Source organism: Anoplopoma fimbria, chromosome 13, assembly GCF_027596085.1.
Source record: "Anoplopoma fimbria isolate UVic2021 breed Golden Eagle Sablefish chromosome 13, Afim_UVic_2022, whole genome shotgun sequence".
In the NCBI taxonomy this organism is placed as follows: Eukaryota; Metazoa; Chordata; class Actinopteri; order Perciformes; family Anoplopomatidae; genus Anoplopoma; species Anoplopoma fimbria.
The window spans coordinates 12,350,302-12,374,107 of NC_072461.1; the positions used below are offsets into that span (position 1 = coordinate 12,350,302).

The following is a 23,806-nucleotide window of genomic DNA, read 5'->3' on the forward strand; positions in this document are numbered from 1 at the left end:
GGCACGTGGTAAATTGAGAGTCCAACCACTTAGTGACCTGAGGGGTCATGAGAGCAGTTTCTGGAAGATGTTATCAGTTCAAACTTCTGGCTAACAATGATTTATCATCATCTTTATCATGTTCCAATGCTCATCTTTCTGTTTGATATGTGAGAATCAGTTTTAACATACTCTGTCTTTTTCTGCAATTCAAACTAAAACTAAAAGTCTTGAACCCATAAAACAAAGATATTCAAATTCTGACTCCCACAGCCAATTGACTGGGTTGGCTCTCAGTTCAAAAAATGAGAAAGGAGTGAGTAAGTAAGAGAGAGAGAGAGAGAGAGAGAGCGAGATCGAAAGAGAGAATGTTTTGGTTTTGTTTCATTTATCTACTATCCAATAAAGACCACATGGACAAACTGATAATAATTAATTGATAAAGATTTATTATCAATAACAGTCATTTGTGTCACGCAGGGGGTAAAATAATTCTAAAAGTACATTGGTCAAAAAAGAGAAAGGGGTGCCAAACAATAAATAAAATGGGGGGGGGGCTCAAGAGATCAGCTAAGGCTTATTATTGGCTCTTATTAAATGATATAAAATGTCAAATGACAGTAGTTCAATGATCCATATAAGTATTTATACACAATATACACAAGTTTACTTTTTTAAGGATTAAACTCTTACAAAATAGTGTTATTCCCACCAACACAAAACAATCTGAAGTCTTAAGATGTGCAGCGTGTACATCAAGACAACTGATGAATTGTACTGCGAGTTTAAAATGGAATAAAGAAAATCAACTTTCAGACTCTCATATTCTGGGCAGTATTTATCAGTTAAGAGGTTTCCAATTCCTAAAGGCTTTCAATAAGTGTTTTTACACCGTCAAAAAAAATCTAATTGTTGAAAGTTATTGAATGCATCTCAGTAGCAGTAAACAAGATAGACTGAAGAGCAAAATCAATTTACATGCATTTTACTAAAGAAGACATGTTTTCAACACACCAGAACAGACTCAAGGTTGTCCACTGTGCTCACATTCATAACAGGTGAAGAGAAAATAAAGTGTGGAACTAATGTGTAGTAAAAGCTCAGAGTTTGCTGAGGATTTTCTTCTACATGAAAAAAAAAATATATATATATTTAACAATATGACCACAGCACCTGAGCCCTGCTCGGTGAAAATAATCTACTGAGTGAATAATGTGCCTAAAACTGGTGTGGAACTGAAAGCTGATACGGTTAAAACAGCATTAATTGTCTTTTAATCCTTTTCAAAAATAAGAAAAAATAAAAATAAAAAAAGATTTTCACTTTAAGTCACTGGTTTTGGTTGACAATTTTGGTCTCGGTTTCACTGATATCCCTCCCCTCAGGATGCACTTCTGAGGGCTGTGGGTCCGCGCTGCTTCGGGACATACCCTCCTCCTGGTCCTCAGGCTCAGCCCCTTTGCTGGTGGGACACTGGAAGCCACTGTCTTCTTCGGGAGGGGGCAAGGGGAGGTCAGACTTCGCCGCCGGGAGGCTCTGCAGAGTGGCTTCTGCTACTCCGGATGACATTTCCTCGGTTGGTGGTGGCTGTGGGGCTGCCGTGCATCGGGCCACATCGTCCTCACCCTCTACCTCAGCCCCTTCACTAGTGGGAGACTGGAAGCCCATGTCTTCTTGTTCAGACAAGGGGAGGTCAGAAGTCACCTCCGGGAGGCTCTCTGGAGCTGTAGCTCCGGATGAGATTTCCTCGGGTGGTGATGGCTGTGGGGCTGCCTTGGTTCGGGCAACATCCTCCTCGCCCTCAACCTCAGCCCTTTGACCCGTGGGTGACTTGAAGCCACTTTCTTCTTGTGGAGGCAAGGGGATGTTAGACGTACCCTCTGGGAGGCTCTCTGGAGCCGTTTCTGTTGCGCCGGAAGCGATTTCCTCAGGTGGTGCTGGTGGAAATGCCTGCTCTGACACCTCCTGGTTAGAGGGAGGCTGTTCCTCCACCATCAACTGGCTATCCCCTCCCTTATCCTCCTCCTCTTTGGCTGGAGCACTTTGTGTAGCAGATTCCACCTTCATTGGGACTTCTTTTTCACCCTGTTCCTTGTTGGCTTCTTCTTCCTTCAAGACAGAACCATTTGACAAGCCTGACGAATTCGCCAAAGCTTGGAGACTTCCAGATCCATTTTTGTCAGCAGAAGCTTTTCCATTAGAGTTCTCCTCCCGATCTCCATCCTTCGGCCTCTCCTCTGCCTCCTCCTCTGGGATGTCGTTGACACCAGGCACCTCCACGCACGTTTCGTTGAGAAGGACTGGGGAGCCTTCAACCTGGATCATGGACACCACCTGCTTCATCCTCCTCGTCTTCTGGGACTCCACACCTTCGCCCTTGGCGTCCTCCCCCACTCCGCCAGCCTCTTCCTGGGCTTGGCCATAGTCCCCAGCCCAGTCGATAGGGGGGTTGTCGCCAAGCAGGTGCAGGTTAGGGTCACTGTTGCTGAGGACAATGCTGTCCCTGTACAGGTTGTGTCTCCTCTGGACCGCCGCCTCCTTCACAGCTATAGCACAGAGAGAAGAGGTCAAAAAGTGCTTCAACATGAGAAATGATAAAGAAAAAATGCAGTGCCTAAATTATTTAACAGTATTTACAAAAATGTTCAAAACTATGACCGATTCCAAACTACATTTGTGATCATCTGGTCTTCAGGGGTTCTGTGAACTTATACACAACTGTAACTGTGATGTAATTAAACTATAACCAGTACCAAATGACAATATTTTTTTTACTATACCTCCAAAAAAGACATAACAGGACCATTGCCCAATTATATTACTGGGAACAAGTGGACAAAGCAAAAAAAGAAATTTGTTTTTGTTTAATTCCTTAAACAGCCTGTCCTGGAAAGGATGACCTCATCTAGTTGGAGCAGGGCGGCTCGCTATTGAACACAGAGCACTACTGATGCTCTGGGTTTTCTTAACGGTTAATTAGTATAATGATGACAGAAAAAGTTTGGTGGAAGAGTTTATATGATCGCACCAGTGTGACACTTTCCTTAATTCTACTCTAGCTAATGCATCACTCTAGAATCAAACTTTAAAATATTCCCATTCACTCTAACACAGGAGAGTAAACTGCCTTTACTTTTTTTAGGAGTTTTTTTGCATTGTCAACAATCTGTATATTCATGTTGTGTGTGGGCCCATATAAATCATTAGAAAATATACAAATAATAAAATAAAAGGGGGAAAAAAGAGACATGTTTTGCTGTCTCCTATCAGAGAAATGGGCGTTATGAAGTACAAAAAGGATTGATTTCATATCGGTCACCAGTAAGATTTACCATCCAAAGAGCTGTAAGGTATAATGAACAATGCGAGTGCAGCGACACACAGGGAGAATAACACTGTAGAAGACTGACCCATCATGATGTCCTTCATGATCGACTGCAGCACCACCTCTTCAAAGATGTTCTCCACCAGGATGAAGCGGGAGAAGTCCTCGAAGATCAGCTCCCGGAAGCGCGGCAGCTCCTGGTGTTCACAGCAACAGTCAAAACCTTTCAACATCTGAATTCAATGGCTTTGTTTTTTGTATATTTTCCCCAGACATCTCTATAAACAATCCTTATTTCACAGTAGTTTTTATGTAACACACCAAAAGTCTATGACAGATCAAGATAGAAAGATAGCGGTCTTCTTAATCTAAAGCTAGTTGATAGCTAGCTAGATGAAAAAGATGTACAGTGTACACACCCAGGAATACACAAACTATGAAACATCATTGCCAATTTGGATATGTTCCCCATGACTTTCATGGAACACATACATTCATTTATATAATCCCATTTATCTTCCAGGTTTTTGAACACAGAATACTCACCGACGAACAGGACGGGCCGAGCTGCTTCAGCATGTAGGGGATGAAGATCTGGAGGAGAGCCTCACGGAAGAAACGCTTTCTCACTGTGCTGCTGTCATAGTCAAATTTCTGAACAAAAAAAAAAAAAAAAAGAGAAAAATGACAATTATTACCACCAAAAAATGCTAATCTTTTTGAGATTTAACTTTTTGTTACCTAACTGCTTCTGTCAAAAACTAAATTTTAAAAGTTGACATTGCCTCTAACTAAATGATTTCTGACACCAGTGGAGGATACATCACCATAGGAAGAATGGAAATAATTTAATTGGCTCCACTACATTTATTCCAAAAGTCTTCTTAGGGCACCTGGTCTTGTTTAATTTGTCTGTGTTGTTAGGGAAAATCCCAAAAGATTAAACAAATTTGTGTCGCAGTACTACCAATAGGTTAAGGAACTACTAAATAACACATCCAAGTGGTTTACATATACTGCAGCAAGTGCATTGATGCAACTGGAGCTGAAACAGTTAATCAATCAGTTAGTCAAATTAATTGCCAACTATTTTGATATCCTCCTAATCTGTGAAGGTCTAGTGTGTAGGATTTGGCTCCATCTCTATCTTGGCTCCATCTCAAAGTTGGAGATTGCAGCAAACTAAAACTTCTCATGTGTGCCGAGCGTGTTTGAAAACTACAGTGGTCAATTTGAAAAGATGAAAACGAGAATGGGCCTACAGCGGGTAAAATAAGTATGTCAGTAACAACCCAAGTAATCCATACATACAAAGAAAACCAAACAAATAAGCTCAGAAATTAAGTTATGTGTAATAAAATGGAATGAAACAGGGAAAAAGTATTGAACACATGAAGAAAGGGAGGTGCAAAAAGGCATGGAAAGCCAAGACACCAGCTGCCACGACCAGGTGCTCCTCGCAACATTTCTGACAGAGGAGTGAAAATAATTATCAGAAGAGTGGTCCAAGAGCCAAGGACCACTTGTGGAGAGCTTCAGAAAGACCTGGAATTAGCAGGTACAATCGTTTCAAAGAAAACAATAAGTAATGCACTCAACCGCCGTGGCCTGTATGCACGCTCACCACGCAAGACTCCATTGCTGAAGAAAAAGCATGTTGAAGCTCGTTTAAAGTTTGCTGCACAACATTTAGACAACTCTTTGGATGCCATAATACACACCATGTTTGGAGGTCAAATGGCACTGCACATCACCCCAAAAACACCATACCAACAGTGAAGTTTGGAGATGGGGACCTCATGGTGTGGGGCTGTTTTTCAGCATACGGCACTGGCAAACTTCATATAATTGAAGGAAGGATGAATGGAAAAATGTACCAAGACATTCTTGATAAAAATCTGCTGCCATCTACCAGGATGATGAAGATGAAACGAGGGTGGACATTTCAGCAAGACAATGATCCCAAACACACAGCCAAGGAAACTCTCAATTGGTTTCAGAGAAAGAAAATAAAGCTGCTAGAATGGCCCAGCCAATCACCTGACTTGAATCCAATAGAAAATCTATGGAAAGAACTAAAGATCAGAGTTCATAGAAGAGGCCCACAGAACCTTCAAGATTTGAAGTTTTGTGTGGAAGAATGGGCCAAAATCACACCTGAGCAATGCATGTGACTAGTTTCTCCATACAGGAGGCGTCTTGAAGCTGTCATTACCAACAAAGGCTTTTGTAAGAAGTATTAAATACATTTCAGCAAGCGTGTTCAATACTTTTCCCCTGTGTCATTCCATTTTATTACACATAACTTAATTTATGAACTTATTTGTTTTGTTTTATTTGTATGTATGGATTACTTGGATTGTTACCGACATCTGGTGAAAACTTCATGTCAATAGCACCTTTAGAAATATATTCACTGAGAAAAATGGTGACGTGTTCATCTGGCTCTGTGGGGAGGACCCACTCTGTGCAGAGATATAAAACAGCTTGATCTAAGGAAACTAAATACACACCAATTCTTATTTTCAGGTGATTTTACACTTATGAAAACATACTTTTTAATATCATATTTCATCTCTCCCAATAGTTTCCCTTATATGCTACACACAGTTGTTTTTTTACTATATTTTTCCAGCCAAGATGTCAAACATTTATTAGTTTAGACATTTGAATCGTAAAAAAATCCCTGCTTTTCCATGTGTGATATCAAATGGAACATCTCTGAGTTTTTAGGCTGTTGGACATTTGAAAACTTCAATTTGGGCTAAAGGAAAGTGTGTGTTTTTTTTAATCTATCCATCCAACTATATAACTATATATATCTATCCATCCATATAACTAATATAACTATATATATATATATATATATATATATATATATATATATATATATATATATATAGAAAGAACCAACCAAACCGAACCTCGGATTAATTACACAGTTTAACATTAACTGTCACAGTGTGAAATAAAGTTTTACTGCCGATTGGTATCCGACAATATTCAGTAAAATATGAGATCAGGACATCATTTATGCTTTTCTAGTTTCTGATCAGTGTTTAAATCAACAGGAGGAGAGCTAGTAACGTTAGCAGCACCGCTAACAGCTAACAGGAGGAGAGCTAGTAACCATAGCAGCAACGCTAACAGCTAACGACGAAAGTTCGGTTCAGTTACATCATGATGAATTCAGGCTCTGTTCAGTTAAAATTAGTATTTGGTGTAGGTAAATAATTTCTTTATCATGATGTGTTCACATGTAATCTGGTAAAAAGGTAGTGTTGGTGATAAACTTGAATAAATCCAGTAGTTTGAAGGAGATGATTTCACATTAATATAAAATAGATACTAGAGATGAATTATGAGCTGTTTAATTTCCTAACACTAGCTCTAAGCAGATTATAATAAATCATTAAAACTACTAATGACAAGATTTTTTTTTTTTTTTTTTAATCAAAGCAATTGTTAAAATAAAACTACAAACTTTTATCGTATCATTCAAATTTTGTGTTTTTGTTCAAATAACCACAATATATGAATAAACAGAAAAGGATAACATCTATATAGAATATTTTCAACACTGCATCTGTAGTGTTTTACCTTAATGACTCTGTCCTGGCAGCGCTGGATGGTCTTGCAGAGCTCATCTGCACCCTGAGACTCTAGACTCTGGTGAAGGATCTGCTCAAATGTATATACTGCATGGTCCATTTGCTGTGAACAAACACACACACATACAATAGAGAGAGTGAGAGAGAGGCAAATGTGTTACATTATAGAGACTGTATTAAAATACATCAGTAAGTTAAACATATTTGGCATCGATAAGTAATAGGAACAAAAATAAATGACAATGCTATGTTTTTGGTGTTAATATAACCATGTTCTGAAACGGTTGCAAGCGATATTATAATTTGTGTAATATGTAACTAGTGGCTAACCATGAATTCTGTTCTCCTAAGTTGCTGAACAAACCTTTAGAGGAGACTCATTCTTACACAAGCTGAACCTCATCCAATCTTTCCACAAACTCTAAGAAAAGGGGAGCTACAGTACATCTGTCCTTTGTTTATTGAAAGCAAACTGACTTGGAGGTAAATTAAATTACCTCTCACCACTGGAAATCAGCTTTAGGGCTGAAAACACGAACAGGCATGTTAAACAGAGTTTCTGAAAGATTGTTTGGCTGGAATTGGACTCAAAGAAGTTCAAACATCATTATACCACACACGGAGTAAGCATGTCTATGTTAGCTCAAAGCCGGAGGCTGGAAAACATGTCCTTCTGAGTTCAAACAAGCACAACAAATGTATTCAAGTAACTCTAACAAGCTTCAATGGCATCATCAAGTGTTTGATAATTCAATAATAACTAAATGTTTCCCCCTGGCAACATAACTCAAGGCTGACCTCATTATGATCCACTGGATTTGATCCAATTACTGGTCAAAGTACAATCATCTGCTGCCGTTATGATCCATGTGAAATATCCTGATACTGAGGAAGCAGAACTACAGGACATACTGTATGTCTCACGTATTTTGTGGTCTGAAATACACTGAAAAGTGAAATCTTAGTATATTTTTGTTGGCCAATTTAAAAAGGGCATCTTAGGCAATTTGTAAAATAGTTTTTGGGATGTTTGGTAAATGGTTAATGGACTTGTACAGCGCCTTTCTATTCCTCTGACCACCCAAAGAACTTAAACATTACAAGTATAATATTTACCATCTGTTCAGCACCATCCCATGCTCTTTCATTTCATTTTGACGTGGACTGGTACATTATTCTGTCATGTAGCCTTTCTTTATATTTTGGAGGAGTGATCATTTTGTCACTATATTATCTCTATTATAGAACAAAAGTTCACACTTGACCTTCAAAAAGCTAATTTTAAATGTTCAAATTCCTAACATTTTAAGGACTATGACCTTTTTTTTTTTTTTTTTTACAGTGTAGGACTTGAGGAAAGGTTTCACAGCTTGAGTGTCTGTAGTTCTGAATGACCTTGAGTCATGAAGTTATTTTTCCATGGGGTGGGGTGTGGGGGGTGCATACCTCTTGGCGAATACCCTTTTTTAAAAATAGTTTAAAGGGTTGGTTCGAGTTTTAAACAGTAAACGTCAATGCATATAGTGTTGGTTTTATCGGTCCAGTTTTGTTAGGTAACTTAATCATTTCTGCATTGACCCAAACATCATAGAGGTGAACAGAATTTAGTTTACTGCGCATAGAAAATAGACATTTGACAAATTCAACACTTTCCAGATTTCCATATTCCTCTGGAAAATCCAGAGAACAAAACATGTTTTAAGGAGAATGTAGTTATAAATATTATTTTAGTACATCATCATAGCAAATGCTGGATCAAGAGCAACTCTCCCGGACTCCTACTGTGTGAAACAAACACTGAACTGATAAAGATGGAAGTGAAACTCTGACCTCATCGTAGCAATGAGGTCAGAGTTACTGAAGTCACGCTTACTGAAGTTCACATATGCAGACGATACCATTTTGTATTTCCACGAAAAAAACAAAAAACAGAAGTAGCTTCTAAATTCGGTAACATCTATAAATGGAACTAAATGGCTTGAAGATTCACACCCATTTCTTAGGACACATTGCATCTGACTGTGATCCACCTACCATACCTTCACACAAAGTCTCAAGGACTGGCTTTTTGAAAAGTCAGAAGTGTTGCATCTTATTTATGTCTTTTGCTGCTCTGCTCTTCTGCATGCGTTATACTGCCTTTATGCTTTATATGGTTTGGCTGTGTTTTGTTGCTTTGTGTTGCTAGCATGGCTATATGTGAGGAAGAGTGGATATTGTTGCTGTATTATTCTGATAATGTTTTGCTGTAATCTTGTTGTCTTCTCTCTGTACATTTTAACAAACACCTCATTGTTTTCCAACTGGTTAAGGGCCCGGACAAGTTTTTGCATCCTCAAATCCGTTGTTGTCAATGTAAATGCACGGAAAGGCACTTTCAAAAGCGAGAATGGCCCCCCGAGATAAACATTGTAGAAATTTTGGAAAAAAGCAGTTGTCATGTGACAAGGAACAACCAATCAGAGCCGGCAGATATCTTTCCTTTCTTCCATAAATATCAGTCTTCAGTAAATTAGGCTATGGAGGAGATATTTTTATGACATGGCTACCCAGCGCTTTGCAATCTGTGACACAGACATCATTTTGATACATACTTATGGATATGCATGTGCCCTTAAAAATTGACATGAGAGTAGGCACTAAGCAAGCCAACTAACACCTCACATTTTCCAGGCAGTAAAATATGCAGCATGTGTCCCAGGCTTAACACTGGCACATTTACAGTAACGTTGATTAATGTGCATTGCCCTCATAAATAAATAAAATGATAGAAAAATCTGTAATATCAAAAATGTAATGACACTTTACTATAGATTGTGGATGCATCATAGGTTAGTCAGACAAATAAAGATAAGATTTCTGCTTCAGTTTTTGCATTTTAAAATAATGCGTTTCAGTAAAGGACAAAACCAATCAGTTTACCAAAGCCATCTTTGGTAAACTTGTCCAAGTCCAATACAGAGCAGAAGAAAAACACTAAAGCTATACCCAGGCAATGGCCTCCTGCTCTGAAGAGTGAAGCCAATGCTGAAGTGCCTGAAACCTGCATTCTCTCTAATATCCATCAGGGGGCGACTCCTCTGGTTGTATAGAAGTCTATTAGACTCTCACTTGATTTATTACCTCAGTAAACATTGTAAACATGAGTTTATGGTCTCAATCTCTAGTTTCAAGTCTTCTTCAATACAGCATGATGTTCATTTAGTAAATTATGGTCCACTTAGAGTCAAATAGACGGGGAAGCAGGGAAGCATGTGTCCGTGAGCGGATGAATGTTGACATGTTATGTAAAGAGCTCCGAGTGGTCGGAAGACTAGAAAGGCGCTATATAAAAACAAGTACATTAACCAATCTTGATCCTTTGGCTGCTGTGTTGGTAGTTTTGGAAAGGTGATAATAAATGACCCTCCAACCTCTTTAGATACTAAGAATGGCTCATAGTACCCCTATTGAACCTCAAACTGTTGACCAAACTAAGCCCACTTGTGAAAGCAAATTGACAAAGGTAATTGCAGTGTTAAAGCGTCACCTCTCTCATGAGGATCTGGGCCCTCTGGACGAACACCGAGGTGCTGGACACGTCAAACCTCTGCTGTAGACCCTCCAGATTCAGCGGCTCAACCTTCTCATAGCAACTCTGCATCTTCACCGGATGGAAGGCCAGCATGGAGATCTTTTCCATGTGCTAAGGAAGGAGATTTGTTCAAAAACTTGTATTCATTGTATTTGTACTTCTGTTTCACTGTTGAACTAATAAATTGTTCTGATTTCATAATTAGACAGACTTCAAATCAACACTGATGCCGATGCCAGTACATGCGTGTGATGTTGTTACTCTTGGAAAGGTCTGATCACCTGTATATCAGTCATGTTACTATCCCTCACTGGGAGCTTAACCTCAAACTCCTCCTCTACCTCCTCACCTGGGCCACGGTCTCCTTGGTGCCCTCATTGAGGGTGTTCTTGCTCATGTCCACCAGCTCTCCGAAGAACACATTGCGCACCTCAGAGAAACCTCGGCTGGTCGGCTCCATCAGGGCATCCAGGATGGAGCTGATGTAGGGCTGGATGCTGACCTTCAACAGCTTCTCAGCCTTGGGGAGAACCACCTCTGTGGGGGAATGAGGAGCACAAGAGAGGGGAGATGTAGGCTAACATGTAGGTACCATAGCTTCAGACAACCTCTCCTGCATTGTGGAGTCATTTCGAAAACGGTGGAAACTAAAGCAAGGCTATGTCACTTTTAAAAGAGGAAATAGCGCAAACAGTCATTTTCAAATGGAGAAGTTAAATTCATAAGCAAAAAAGCACATTTACTAGTTAAAATTGCAAACTAAGCACTTGTGTTGAAGTTTGGCTGTTGAATGGACAAATACAATTTAATTTCTTTGAGCAAGAATGGACCATAATATTACAAATCAAAACGCTATAGGTCAGATTATCTATGAGATATTGTTATACAATTTGAAAATCACACTTTTACATTATATGTTACAGGGTTTTTTAATCCGGTGGCTTGTTCCTCCCACTGCTTAAATGTTCCTCTATAATTAGAGGAGTGCTTAGTTTGCTAATACTGTTTGTCTCTGGGACTCAGCTGAATCCTCCTTCTATGTTCACAGTTTGACCAATCCTACTCTCAGCTGTTTGACAGAAATGGGAAGCTGTCAGACTGCTACTGAATACTTGAACAAATGCAAAGAAATGTAGTTTAAGTGGATTGACTCATTGGCAGATGATACATTTATTTATTTTGTTTTAGAATTGTATTAGTTTAATTATTTTAAATGTATAATATATATATATATATATATATATATATATATAATATATATATATATATAATATATAGAACATTGCCAGTGTAATAAAGACAGACATGGATTTTTTTAATTACAACTTTCAATTATTTGCTCATTAAATTAGACTGTCTCAATAAAAGTGTGCTATTCTTTATATCAGCAGGCCCAACAAATTAGTTTGGGTTTATGCTATGATCAAACAGGATCTTCAAACTCACTGCCTCAGAAAAAAATAAATCCTTTACCTCTGATCTTGTTGGTGACGTGCTCCTTGGAGGTTATGATCTGGTCCATGTCTGTTCGTATGGAGGCCTCCAGAGAAGAGCAGGCTGACTCACACTTTTGCAGCAGCGTCTCATACTGGGCCCGGCACTGCCCCTGCACCAGGCTATACACTGCATCACTGATCTACACACACATACAAACACAGGAAACGCACATTGGAAAGCTTAAGCCTCCTGTTCTTTTTAGCTGGTCAGTTTAAGAGAACCAAACTTGCACCTCAGCCACCCTTGGTCATGTCGTTTTGAGTTGGACGTAGCCTTGTCATCCTAGCCATCTCTGGAGTCAGAAAAGAGTGACAGGGGTTTCTTTTTTCTTTTCTTTTTTGTCTAAATGCATAAAGAGTGGCTAGTACCATCACTGGAGAGTAAAATTCAAAAGGAAGATTCAGCCAATCAGTGATGACCTCCTCTGTTAGGAGTAATAATGCAATTATTGGATTTAAAGTAATCTATTCATTCAACTGTACACTGGTTTTCTATTCAAAAATGTTATACGAGTGCACACATGTATGCATGTGTTTTTGTCTTTATTATTACTAATAATATTTATTGTCCTGTGTCCTTAAAGCAAGGGTTGGTTATCTTGTGGATTTAGCAAGAATATGCTAGATTTTTAGAAATGATCCAACCTTAAAACCTAGCCCACTGTTGCCAACTCTTTTCCAATTAAACTAGCTCCAAAGTCACAAAATGTAAACGAGAAGGTTGCCTAGACAACAACACCAACAGCTTGTCCGATTGTTTCATTTACTGGTTGCTGTTAGGATGTTAACCAATATGACAAAAAAAAAAATTCAAAGAAGATTACCAACTCTTTTTGAAATATTTTTGGGAAATATCATAATAAAGATATCCAGGATACAAAAGCAGCAGTTGCTGAGGGTTTAAATGAAATGTTGAATGTGTGCGTGTGTAGCACTTTTTTACCAGCATCCAGTTTCTCTGCCTCTCGTGCAGCTTGCCTTTGAGGCGAGGGGAGATGAGCTCCCTCAGCTCGGGGAGGAGGCCTTCCATCACCAGGTTAGACAGGATCTACAAGACACGCCGACACACAACGCATAGGATCACAATCCTGTCACTCAGCACGTACACATGTTCAAACTAAATAAAATACTATATTGAGAACACATCTTTCCCATCAGTAGCTCAAGCACAATGGTTCATAGAAGTTAAACTGTGGCTTGTTTTGGGCTTCAGTCTTATGAAACTCATTCCAAAACTGGACTTATCCCTAGACTTTGACTTTTAACTATGAACAACTGAGGTTTCTTCTGCCTCCAGGACAAAACAATCCTGTGTTAATGTATTATCATTGTCCACAGCACATGCACACAGTGAAATTTAGTTTTCTGCATTGAATCATTCCTAACCAGTGGACAGCTACTATCCAGCACCCAAGGAGCACCCAAGGGCACCTTGGCACTGATCAATTTAATTATCAAAATAACCCCCCCACCCAAAAAAATTTGAATCACTGAAATAAGCTTAAAGTATTACAATCAAGAACAAGAAAAATCCTCTATTTAATTCCATGTGTTCCTTTCCCTGTAAAACATGGAATCTACATCACCCACTATGTAACTAGACTGCCAACGGTTTGGTAGCAAGCTGAGACAAGCAGAGAGCTACAGAGGTTTGATGAACTCACTACTTCAAACTCCACGGCCCCAGAACGTTTCACTTTTAAAATGAAGCCCTCAGCCCCGACTGACACCAACTCAAGTGACATCATTTGAGGCAGTTGATAAGACTTTGTACAGCTCCACCCTGAGCCAGAAAAAGACTTGAATGCTACTTTTTCCAACTATGCAGTAATACTTCCAAACACCTGTAAACAGACTGTAATGTGTAAAATTTGTGCAGTTCTCCTTTAGCTTTATGTAGAATTTTTTTAAAAGGTGCATAAGACGAGATTGAGAGCATTTCGATTGAACGATAGCACTGCTAACATTGTCAGCTATGAGCCAGCTAACAGTAAAAACTACAGCAAGCGTGCTGACAGAGCCAACAGTGTTTAGCTGAGGGGGAAAGGAAGGTGGGTGCTACGCTTTTACAACAACCCTGTCAGGATCAGTGTGGCTGGTTGGTTGGTTGGTAGTCACAGCAGGGCAAGCATTCATTGAGCTCCATCTGCTGTACCTATTGTGTCCAGTAGAGGGTGAAGCACGTGTGAGTTAGAATGACGGTTACGATATTGTAACCCTAGTTCTTTGGGTTTTTTTTTTTTAATATAAATATATATATAAATTTAAGTCCTTGTACTACTTATGTTGGTTTATCCTTAGTCATTTGCATAAAAACACAATTAAAATGATCCGGAAATAAATGAGTGTAAGCTATTTTTCTTTAAATACTAGCTTAGTAGTCTTGATTAAATATTAGTTTTAACTAAGCTGCTTAGAGCTAGTGTTAGATCATAATTCATTTTATATTGTTGTGAAAGCATATCCTTTACAGAACTGGATTTATTGATGTTTCTCACCAAAAAATACTTTTTACAATATTACATTTGAACGCAGCATGGAAGCATTACAATTTACCTTCACCGAATACTCAGTTTTACGGAGTAGAGCTTGAATGCATCATAATCAAGTCAATGCAACCTCTGTTGATGTTAGCTCCGTTATAAGCAGGACTGTGTCAGGGTAAGACCCGTGCTTGGATGAGCAGTTATCAAGCATTACTGGAGGCAAGGCAGTCGACCGGTTCAGGAGAGGCACTTTTTGAACAGGCACTGCAATACTCTGATTAATAGAAGGCCCATGTTTACAGAGTCAGATTTCTACTTTACCCAGACCGGTATTAATTCATCCAAACTTGAAAAGAAAAGAAAGCAGAATCCAGGTGACGGAGGGCAGTGACAGATGTTTGTGCCATGATTACCTGTGTTGGTTCACCAGCCATCATCTCCCAGGTGCCAAAGTGCCCTTGAGCTTGGCGGTAGAGTCGTACTGCATCAGTGAAGGATGGGGTTTGAACTTTATCGTCCTCCGACAAACCTGGGATGGGAATATTAGTAGCTGTTAGCATCCAACTAATTATCAATATAACAGTTTGACAGAAACTTCTCTATTAAAATAAATAAAATATGAAAGACGGTGGCTTCTATTTTTCCATTCAGTTATAGCCATAAGCAGATAATATCTTTACATGCTTGGAAAAGCACAGGTGTTAATATTAAATAAATGATGGCTGAATTCCATTTAGCTGCTTCAGTTGGTCCTGGTATTGTTCACAATGTTCTTCTGATAAAAGCAGATTGCATTCCTGACCTTTAACTTTAAGATAATAGTTACATACATAAATAAACACATAGATGGATACACATATACACACTAGGTGTGTTGAAAAGGGACAATGAGGACAAGACGCACCTACAAATGTGTGTGTGATTATTTACTCAACGTCCAACATGTGTGTGTATATAAATCCGTGTGTCTGTGTGTGATTGGCACAACTCAGCCATCCAGAAGCATGTGCACGTGCGACTCCTAACACACGTCTGTGTGCAAATCCTGCATTGAAATTATGTTGTAAATTATTATGTCCATCTTTTTTTAAATTGACTTATGTACAGCAAACAAGTCTAAAGGTGTGCAACAGTATGGGGCCTCCATTGTCGCATTTATGGTTTCAATATGTGCCACATATTTCCTATTAGGAATAGGTCGCGACTGAAGGCAGGCCAGTCCGGCACCAGCTCCCTCTTATTTCGCAGCCATGCCTTTGTAATGTGTGCAGAATGTGGTTTTGCCTTATCTTCATGAAATAAGTAAGAGCGTCCTTGGAATAGCATTAACGCTGCCATCACAGAGGGGGAAGTTCCCTTTACTGAGCGTACTGACACAATGCCTTAACAGGACAGAACCCGGAATTTTCGGACTCGTTGTCGGTTACGTTCTAGATGGTTCTTTCTGTTTTTGGACTCAAGCAAACAGCATCGATTTCTTCCCAAAAAAAACAAAAAACTGTGTTTGGTCTGACCACGATACAAGTTTCCACTGTGTGAAGGTCCACGCCACACGCCTCCGAGCACAGAGAAGTCGTCTTTGCATCTGGACACGGTAGGGCTACCTTTTGGCACAGTTAAGTTTGAACTGGCATTTGTGGAAGTAGTGCTTGACAAAAGGTGTGCCAAAGTCATCCTGAGCCCATTACCGTTGAGCGGTCATATCGCTTATAGTTGACAGTTTTTGATGCAGTTCTGTCTAAGGGATCGGGATTCTGAAGATGACCAGACAAAACATGAAATATCTTGTATTTATACTTTCTGAAATGTAATACAAGTTAAAGAAAATATAGAAATAAGTGCTTATATGCATTTCCCACTATGTTGTTGGTACTAATCACACACAGATGCATACACATATGTGTGACTTAAAGTGAATATCACACTCGTTTATGTATTTTTGGGACCCTTCAGTCTGTTCCAAACTGCCCAGCTCACTTATCATTTTTGCAAACAATTCACAAACGTGCAAATTAGAGTGTAAAATCAAGCACAAGTATGAACGACAAACAGCAGAAAGCTATTTAAACCACAACTGTTTTCGATGCTTTGATAATGGCACATGCCAAGTAAGTTTAACAAGATGTTGACCACATAGTTCAGCAATGAAAACGATTTAGGCCTCACATACAGCGGGTAAAATAAGTATTGAACACGTCACCATTTTTCTCAGTAAATATATTTCTAAAGGTCCTATTGACATGCAATTTTCACCAGATGTCGGTAACAACCCAAGTAATCCATACATACAAAAACAACCAAACAAATAAGTTCAGAAATTAAGTTATGTGTAATAAAATGGAATGACACAGGGAAAAAGTATTGAACACATGAAGAAAGGGAGGTGCAAAAAGGCATGGAAAGCCAAGACACCAGCTGAAATCTATCAGCAGTTAGAAAGCAATCCTGCCCCTTGTCAGTGCAAATTAATATCAGCTGGTTCAGTCCCAACTGATGGCCTATAAAAAGGTGTCTCACTACCAAGGTGTCACACAAGAAACATCTCATGATGGGTAAAAGCAAAGAGCTCTCTCAAGACCTTCGCAACCTTATTGTTGCAAAACATACTGATGGCATTGGTTACAGAAGGATTTATAAACTTCTGAATGTTCCAGTGAGCACTGTTGGGGCCATAATCCAGAGTGGAAAGAACATCATTTCACCATAAATCGGCCACGACCAGGTGCTCCTCTTAAGATTTCTGACAGAGGAGTGAAAATAATTATCAGAAGAGTTGTCCAAGAGCAAAGGACCACTTGTGAAGAGCTCCAGAAAGACCTGGAATTAGCAGGTACAATTGTTTCAAAGAAAACAATAAGTAATGCACTCAACCGAAACCACGCAAGACTCCATTGCTGAAGAAAAAGCATGTTGAAGCTCGTTTAAAGTTTGCTGCACAACATTTAGACAAGCCTGTTACTGGGAGAATATGTCTGGTCAGATGAGACCATATGCCATAATACACACCATGTTTGGAGGTCAAATGGCACTGCACATCACCCCAAAAACACCACACCAACAGTGAAGTTTAGAGATGGGGACCTCATGGTGTGGGGCTGTTTTTCAGCATACGGCACTGGCAAACTTCATATAATTGAAGGAAGGATGAATGGAAAAATGTACCAAGACATTCTTGATAAAAATCTGCTGCCATCTACCAGGATGATGAAGATGAAACGAGGGTGGACATTTCAGCAAGACAATGATCCCAAACACACAGCCAAGGAAACTCTCAATTGGTTTCAGAGAAAGAAAATAAAGCTGCTAGAATGGCCCAGCCAATCACCTGACTTGAATCCAATAGAAAATCTATGGAAAGAACTAAAGATCAGAGTTCATAGAAGAGGCCCACGGAACCTTCAAGATTTGAAGACTGTTTGGTCAAAATGGGCCAAAATCACACCTGAGCAATGCATGTGACTAGTTTCTCCATACAGGAGGCGTCTTGAAGCTGTCATCACCAACAAAGGTGTATTAAGTATTAAATACATTTCAGTAAGCGTGTTCAATACTTTTTCCCTGTGTCATTCCATTTTATTACACATAACTTAATTTCTGAACTTATTTGTTTGGTTTTTCTTTGTATGTATGAATTACTTGGGTTGTTACCGACATCTGGTGACAATTTCATGTCAATAGCAGCTTTAGAAATATATTTATTTCTATATCCATTTTTAAAATGGTGACGTGTGCAATACTTATTTTACCCGCTGTATGTATTCAAAACACACACATGAAACTTAATGTGTGGTTACATACTTTGACACTGGGTATCCATGAATCATCATATCAACCCCTTGTAGCAGGATTCAACAAAGCGTCATGGGAAGCCGGGTAGGTGGGGAGGAGAGGGTTAAGTTGCCCTCGATAATGTAATTTGATTTAATCAAAACATTTGTACCAATTTCAACATGAACATTCCTAACATCAGCTTTATTTGTATCATCAAATGAAAGGAGGGAGGAGGCGTTTTGATGCCCTTTCACATAGACAGACATTATTGCACAAGTTGTTGTTCCACTCCAGCCAGGAGCCTTCTGTTGAAATGACTCCTCCAAGGCAGCATGGCGCGATCCATGGTTGCTCTGAGCGGCCAACGCCCTCTTCTCCTGACCTTCACATTGTTGCAGAAGGGGGCAACTGAGTGGCAATTTCAAGTCCTTTAAAACGCTGAGTCATCAACAGCAGGAAGTCCTGGCGGAGAAATGTCAGCAATGGACTTCCACAGGACGCTGATGAGCCAAAGATGCTCTCCAGCTCACTCTCATTGTAGTATAGTATCACGGCGCAGCATCAGCAGGAATCCCACCACTGCAAGCGTCTGAGGAAGTTATTTTCTTTGCTTAAGTTTCTTTTGTTCCCTTAAGCAAAGACTCCGTCCGAGGAGGAAGCAGATCCGTGGGCAAATCGACGTTAGATGAAGGGAAAGGGGAAGTAGACAGCGTGTGCTTATGAACTGTGGGGTCCGCACATATTCAGGTAGGCACGTCCAGCTTTGCTAGCTACGTTTATGCAAGTCTTAGGTGTGCGAATGTTTGCTCAGATTAGAAGAGAGTATTACACACAGGATTTGAGCCACTCCCTTTAGCTTGGGCGGCAACAGACTAAGGATCAGGGAAGTGCTCTGTATCACAATTAATTCTAATATGTCTTGGCATATCAGTAAATCACCATCTAATTTGGACCATTAGTTTACATCACAAGACAAGAACATAATCTAAACTGTTGAGAGAATAATGCTTAGTCATGTTTTGTTCATCAGTACCGTTGATCCTAAGTCGACAGGACTCACCGTCATTGGCGTGTCTGACACAGTCCTGGAGGACGGCGTGCCACTTCTGCTGCTCTTTCTCGGTCACCACACAGAAGCAGTAGTGATGGGCGTAAGGGTGCCAGAGGATCAGGGGGAACTGGGTGGCACACTTAAGGAAAGGTGAACTCCCCTCCTTAGCTTTCATTCCTGGAAGAAAAAAAAAAGAAAAAAATGTACAAGGCACAAACAGACTGAGCAAGTGGTTTGAACTTTCTGCAGGTGTTCAGCAAAACGCAGCACATATTTCATTTAATGAATGCAGAATGTCTTTGCATGCGTTTGAAGAAGTTAATGTAGTCTTCAGCAGGTCAGGCATTTATCACACCCTCAGAGGATCATTTTAAGTTTGTGTCTATGTGTGTGTGTGTGTGTGTGTGTGTGTGTGTGTGTGTGTGTGTGTGTGTGTGTGTGTGTTGTGTGTGACACACTTGACGCACACACACACACACACACACACTACAGGTGTCAAAGCTGGTTTTACCCGGTGTGTTCTGAGCAGCTGCTGACAAGTTCAAACGCAACCAAAACATCACATTTAGGTTAGCAGCAGCCTCGCTGTAGGCCCCTCTGCAGTGCCAACACTGTAGCTCTATTTTCATCCATTCATTAATGCACGACTTATTGAAGATTATTCACCCTGATAAGAATACAGTTATTTATAATAATAAATAAATAATATAAACAAAACAAAATGTAGAAACCCAAAATCAAAGTGAAATTAAAAAAAAAAAAAAAAAAGAACTATCTGCATGAAAATGCTGCAGCTTCAGCATCTCCTCCCCTCCCCCACCTCCTATCCCTCTCCTCACCAGGTAGGGTGTTGCTGAACAGATCCAGGTACTGCTCCATAGATGTCAGCACTTTGTAGCCAGCACAGTTGATGGTTCCTTTAGGATGGAGGCGCCTGTCATGGGACTGGAGGTTTAAGTCGGGGAGCAGAGTTTAAAGTGTTAGACGGTGAATCGAATTAGCATCGTCTAAAACCGACTGTATTTTTGTTTTTTGCCCCTCACCGCTTTGCTGTCATAGTAGTTGATGTTGTAGGAGTCTGGAACGAAGAGGAAGCGGTTCCTCCATTTCCTGTTCTCCTCCAGATACTGGAAGAGCGAGCCAGAGAAGATGGATTTGTTCTCCAGAGGAACCTGTGGGGAATGACACATATCAAGTCACAGCTCACCACAAAAGGCAAGAACACATAATATCCTGATGGTAAACGTCACAGACAGGAAGAATGAAGAGCTTTATTTATTACTAGAGGAGCAGGGGAAAAAGCCAGACTGTGTTTACATTAAGTAATATAGCACATCTCAAGTGAATCCATTAGTGGCTGTTTCTTAATCCCCCCACATTCTTTCCTTAAGAGAGCCAACAGCATTCCTCACTACACTGTACACCAGGCCTTTATCAGTCTGTAGACCCAACCTTTGTGTCTATGTGTCTGTGTTTGTGAGTGCTAGCTGTGTGTCAATAGACTGTAAAAAACGGAAAAAAGCAATTTACAAGGGTGACACACTATAATGTTTTTGACCACTGACAAAAAAGAAATATTTTTTTAATAAAGAAAGGTTGATTTCAACATAGGTTGTCCAGCTTCTCCACAGCACCACACACCAAGAACTGTTTATTTACCAGGTAGAGGAAGAAGCTTATTTGGTGATCACGTGTATTTTAATAAAATAAAACCTTAAAAAAAAAAAAAAAAAAAAAAAAAAAAAAAAAAACTTCCTGCAAACGACACCAACAAGCTTAGAAATACAAATCTGGCCAGACATGTGATGCCAGCTTTGGTTGACAGTTTTTGACCGTTTCACTTTGATGATTCTGAGAAAACGACTGAGGACTGAGGGTCAATTCCTAAGGAGCTGGGACAATGACTTTAAATTTTGCCAATCGAAAAGAAAAACCTGAAAAAAGAAACACTGTCAATGAAACAAAAACTTACCTGAAAAACAAAACAGACATTGAAAATTATTTTAAATTGTTTGCATTCTGATACGTTTTTTTTACGTCAATTTTCCTAACTTTTTATACATTTCTTTCTATTTCAGTATTACTGTTTGGTGTTGAGGGAAGGAGGGAAGGAGGCAAGGAAAGAAAGAATGGCATCACCACACACCTACGACTATGGCTTCCACAAGATAACCTGGTCGCTGTGCTAACGTTAGCTAACATAGAACGTTAGGCTCTACGTGAAAAATAAGATAGACGGCATAGAGGAGCAGACTTAACTTAATTGGGAATTCCAAGTGAACTCGTAAAAACCATTGCGATAGATATGCAGTGGATGATATGTCAGGAAAGATTAAAAAAATTAAAATAAAATCCCTTTAGTTCAAAGGATCAGATACAAAAGTGTTTTTACCTACAAAATTAAAATGATTAAATAATTCAAAATAAGGGGTTAATAAGTCAAAAGACTGCCTCTTAATAATATGATTCACTATTGCATAATTTGGATTTAAAAAGGGGTCAAATGGAGTTAATGTGAATTTTCCATTTTTGTCATTCTTAACATTTCATCTACTTTTTCCCCTTTTCTCCTTGGCTTCAATACTTTTGTGTTTAGTTATGCATTTAAAACTAGTTGGTCAGGTTGTCTACAGGTTCTACTGCTGAGTCCATGCACTGTGTGGAATCTGTGCTTTACCTTGCGGTGTAGTAGCTGTGGCTGTGGTCCACCTCCTCCTTCTATGTCAAAGCGAACTTTGTTGAAAAGGGCCACTGCATACTGCTGCTCATACAGACGGCCAAACGTCTGCATCACCTCCCTGGTCCGGGCTAAAACACACACAAAACACACAAACGCCGTTAGGACGGATGTGCCACAGCAGACAAAAGTGGCAAGGAGGCACCTTCAAACAATACAAAGTCAATATAGAGCCGGGAATTGATTTTCCCTCCGGTGTGTGCCGGACTTAATTGTGCATAATTTCCGTCAGACAAGCTCTCCTAAAAAAAACCTTCCTGTGATCAGTAACCAAAACATATGCATGTTGCTGAAGGCCATGTTCCCAATGGCTTACAGTGTACTCTTGCACATTTCAATTTAGTCCAAGTAAACTCAACTCGGGAATAGGGCGGGGTAGTATTTCAATTCTCCCATTGCGAAAGCTAATATGTTTGGTGATTGATGAGTTTTGGTACCAATCCATGGCTTATTTGATTTTTTTAAAATCAGTTTTATCAGAAAAGATCAACAAATGCAGTGACTCAAGAAGCCATCAACCACAGAGAGACTTTCCACAGCCCATTGGAAAGTTCATAAGAACTCACACACACTTCATTAATAAGTATTAATAATGAGTGTGGGTCTACTGACATTGTAAAAAGGATTGAGTGGCATCACAAGCATCTTTGTACTTTGGTGATATTTCATGTCCGGGACTTTAGGCCTTTGGCGACAGGGCTACTCAGTTAGGGTTTAGGAGACAAAACTACTCAGTTAGGGTTTAGGAGACAAAGCTACTCAGTTAGGGTTTAGGAGACAAAACTACTCAGTTAGGGTTTAGGAGACAAAGCTACTCAGTTAGGGTTTAGGAGACAAAGCTACTCAGTTAGGGTTTAGGAGACAAAACTACTCAGTTAGGGTTTAGGAGACAAAGCTACTCAGTTAGGGTTTAGGAGACAAAACTACTCAGGTTTAGGCAGCAAACTACCCATTAGGTCTCCTGGCTGAAATAAACCTGTTTGTTGTAATTCAAGTTGATGCAATCTAAACCTACAGTATTACATTGTTTAAATGCCCAGGAACAATGAGGATATCACTAAAAGAGAAATTTCAGAAAGCTGAAATTTAAAGTGATATTTGGGCCAGCAACTCTATACACTGGGGTCACATTCCACACATTGATGTTTTTTTCATTATGTACATGTCAGATTTAGAGGGAAGAGCATATCAGGGGGCTGTATGAGCTGCTGCTATGAGTCTGGCTGACTGTTTGTTGTGCTGCAGCCAGCTACCTGACTAATTGTCCAGGGGGCCTCTGCAGGGCTGAGGCCAGCTATCAGTTCTACTATTGCGTTTATCTTCTTATAACGGACGTTAGTTTCAGTGTGTTTTGCTCATAGAGATCTGAGCAGAGACCAGACTGCTGTTTAATAGACCCAGAGGATAACCCCCCCCCTCCTCCTTTCTCCACAGAGCCTTAACAAAAACATTCCACTTAGATAGACCCATAGGCTGACTCATAAATCTAGACTGTTCCCATTGGAGCTGAAGCAAGAGCGGCGGCTGTGTAAGGGTCTAGCGCACCAAATGAATGCAGATTTAGCTGGATTGAAACATGTTTACTGGGGGAGTTAGAGGCAGGCATTATTTTTCTTTTTTTCAGATTGAACATTAGACAACAGGGAAACTTCAATGCTCCGCTCCAGGGCGCTTTCTGGTTCACAAAGCTGGACCACCATCACTGATCAGTGTGTGATCCTGACTAACTCTAAAGGCACATAATGTAGCCCACATACAACATACTGAAAGTAATTA

At 39.8% G+C, this 23,806-nt stretch overlaps 1 protein-coding gene across 1 annotated transcript in view; it reads right to left on the minus strand.

The window, feature by feature from the left end:
- Positions 1-445: 445 nt before the first annotated feature.
- Positions 446-23,806, minus strand: part of niban2b (niban apoptosis regulator 2b) — a 28,777-nt gene continuing 5,416 nt past the window's right edge. The window contains exons 2-14 of the mRNA XM_054610614.1: positions 21,971-22,101; positions 20,337-20,465; positions 20,133-20,238; positions 19,303-19,470; positions 14,885-15,000; positions 12,929-13,033; positions 11,963-12,125; positions 10,839-11,026; positions 10,445-10,600; positions 6,905-7,018; positions 3,851-3,958; positions 3,390-3,501; positions 446-2,525 (exon numbers count right to left, since the gene is read on the minus strand). Coding sequence (XP_054466589.1) covers positions 1,309-2,525; positions 3,390-3,501; positions 3,851-3,958; positions 6,905-7,018; positions 10,445-10,600; positions 10,839-11,026; positions 11,963-12,125; positions 12,929-13,033; positions 14,885-15,000; positions 19,303-19,470; positions 20,133-20,238; positions 20,337-20,465; positions 21,971-22,101 — 2,813 coding nt within the window. The 3' untranslated portion in view covers positions 446-1,308. The remainder of the gene's footprint in view (positions 2,526-3,389; positions 3,502-3,850; positions 3,959-6,904; positions 7,019-10,444; positions 10,601-10,838; positions 11,027-11,962; positions 12,126-12,928; positions 13,034-14,884; positions 15,001-19,302; positions 19,471-20,132; positions 20,239-20,336; positions 20,466-21,970; positions 22,102-23,806) is intronic.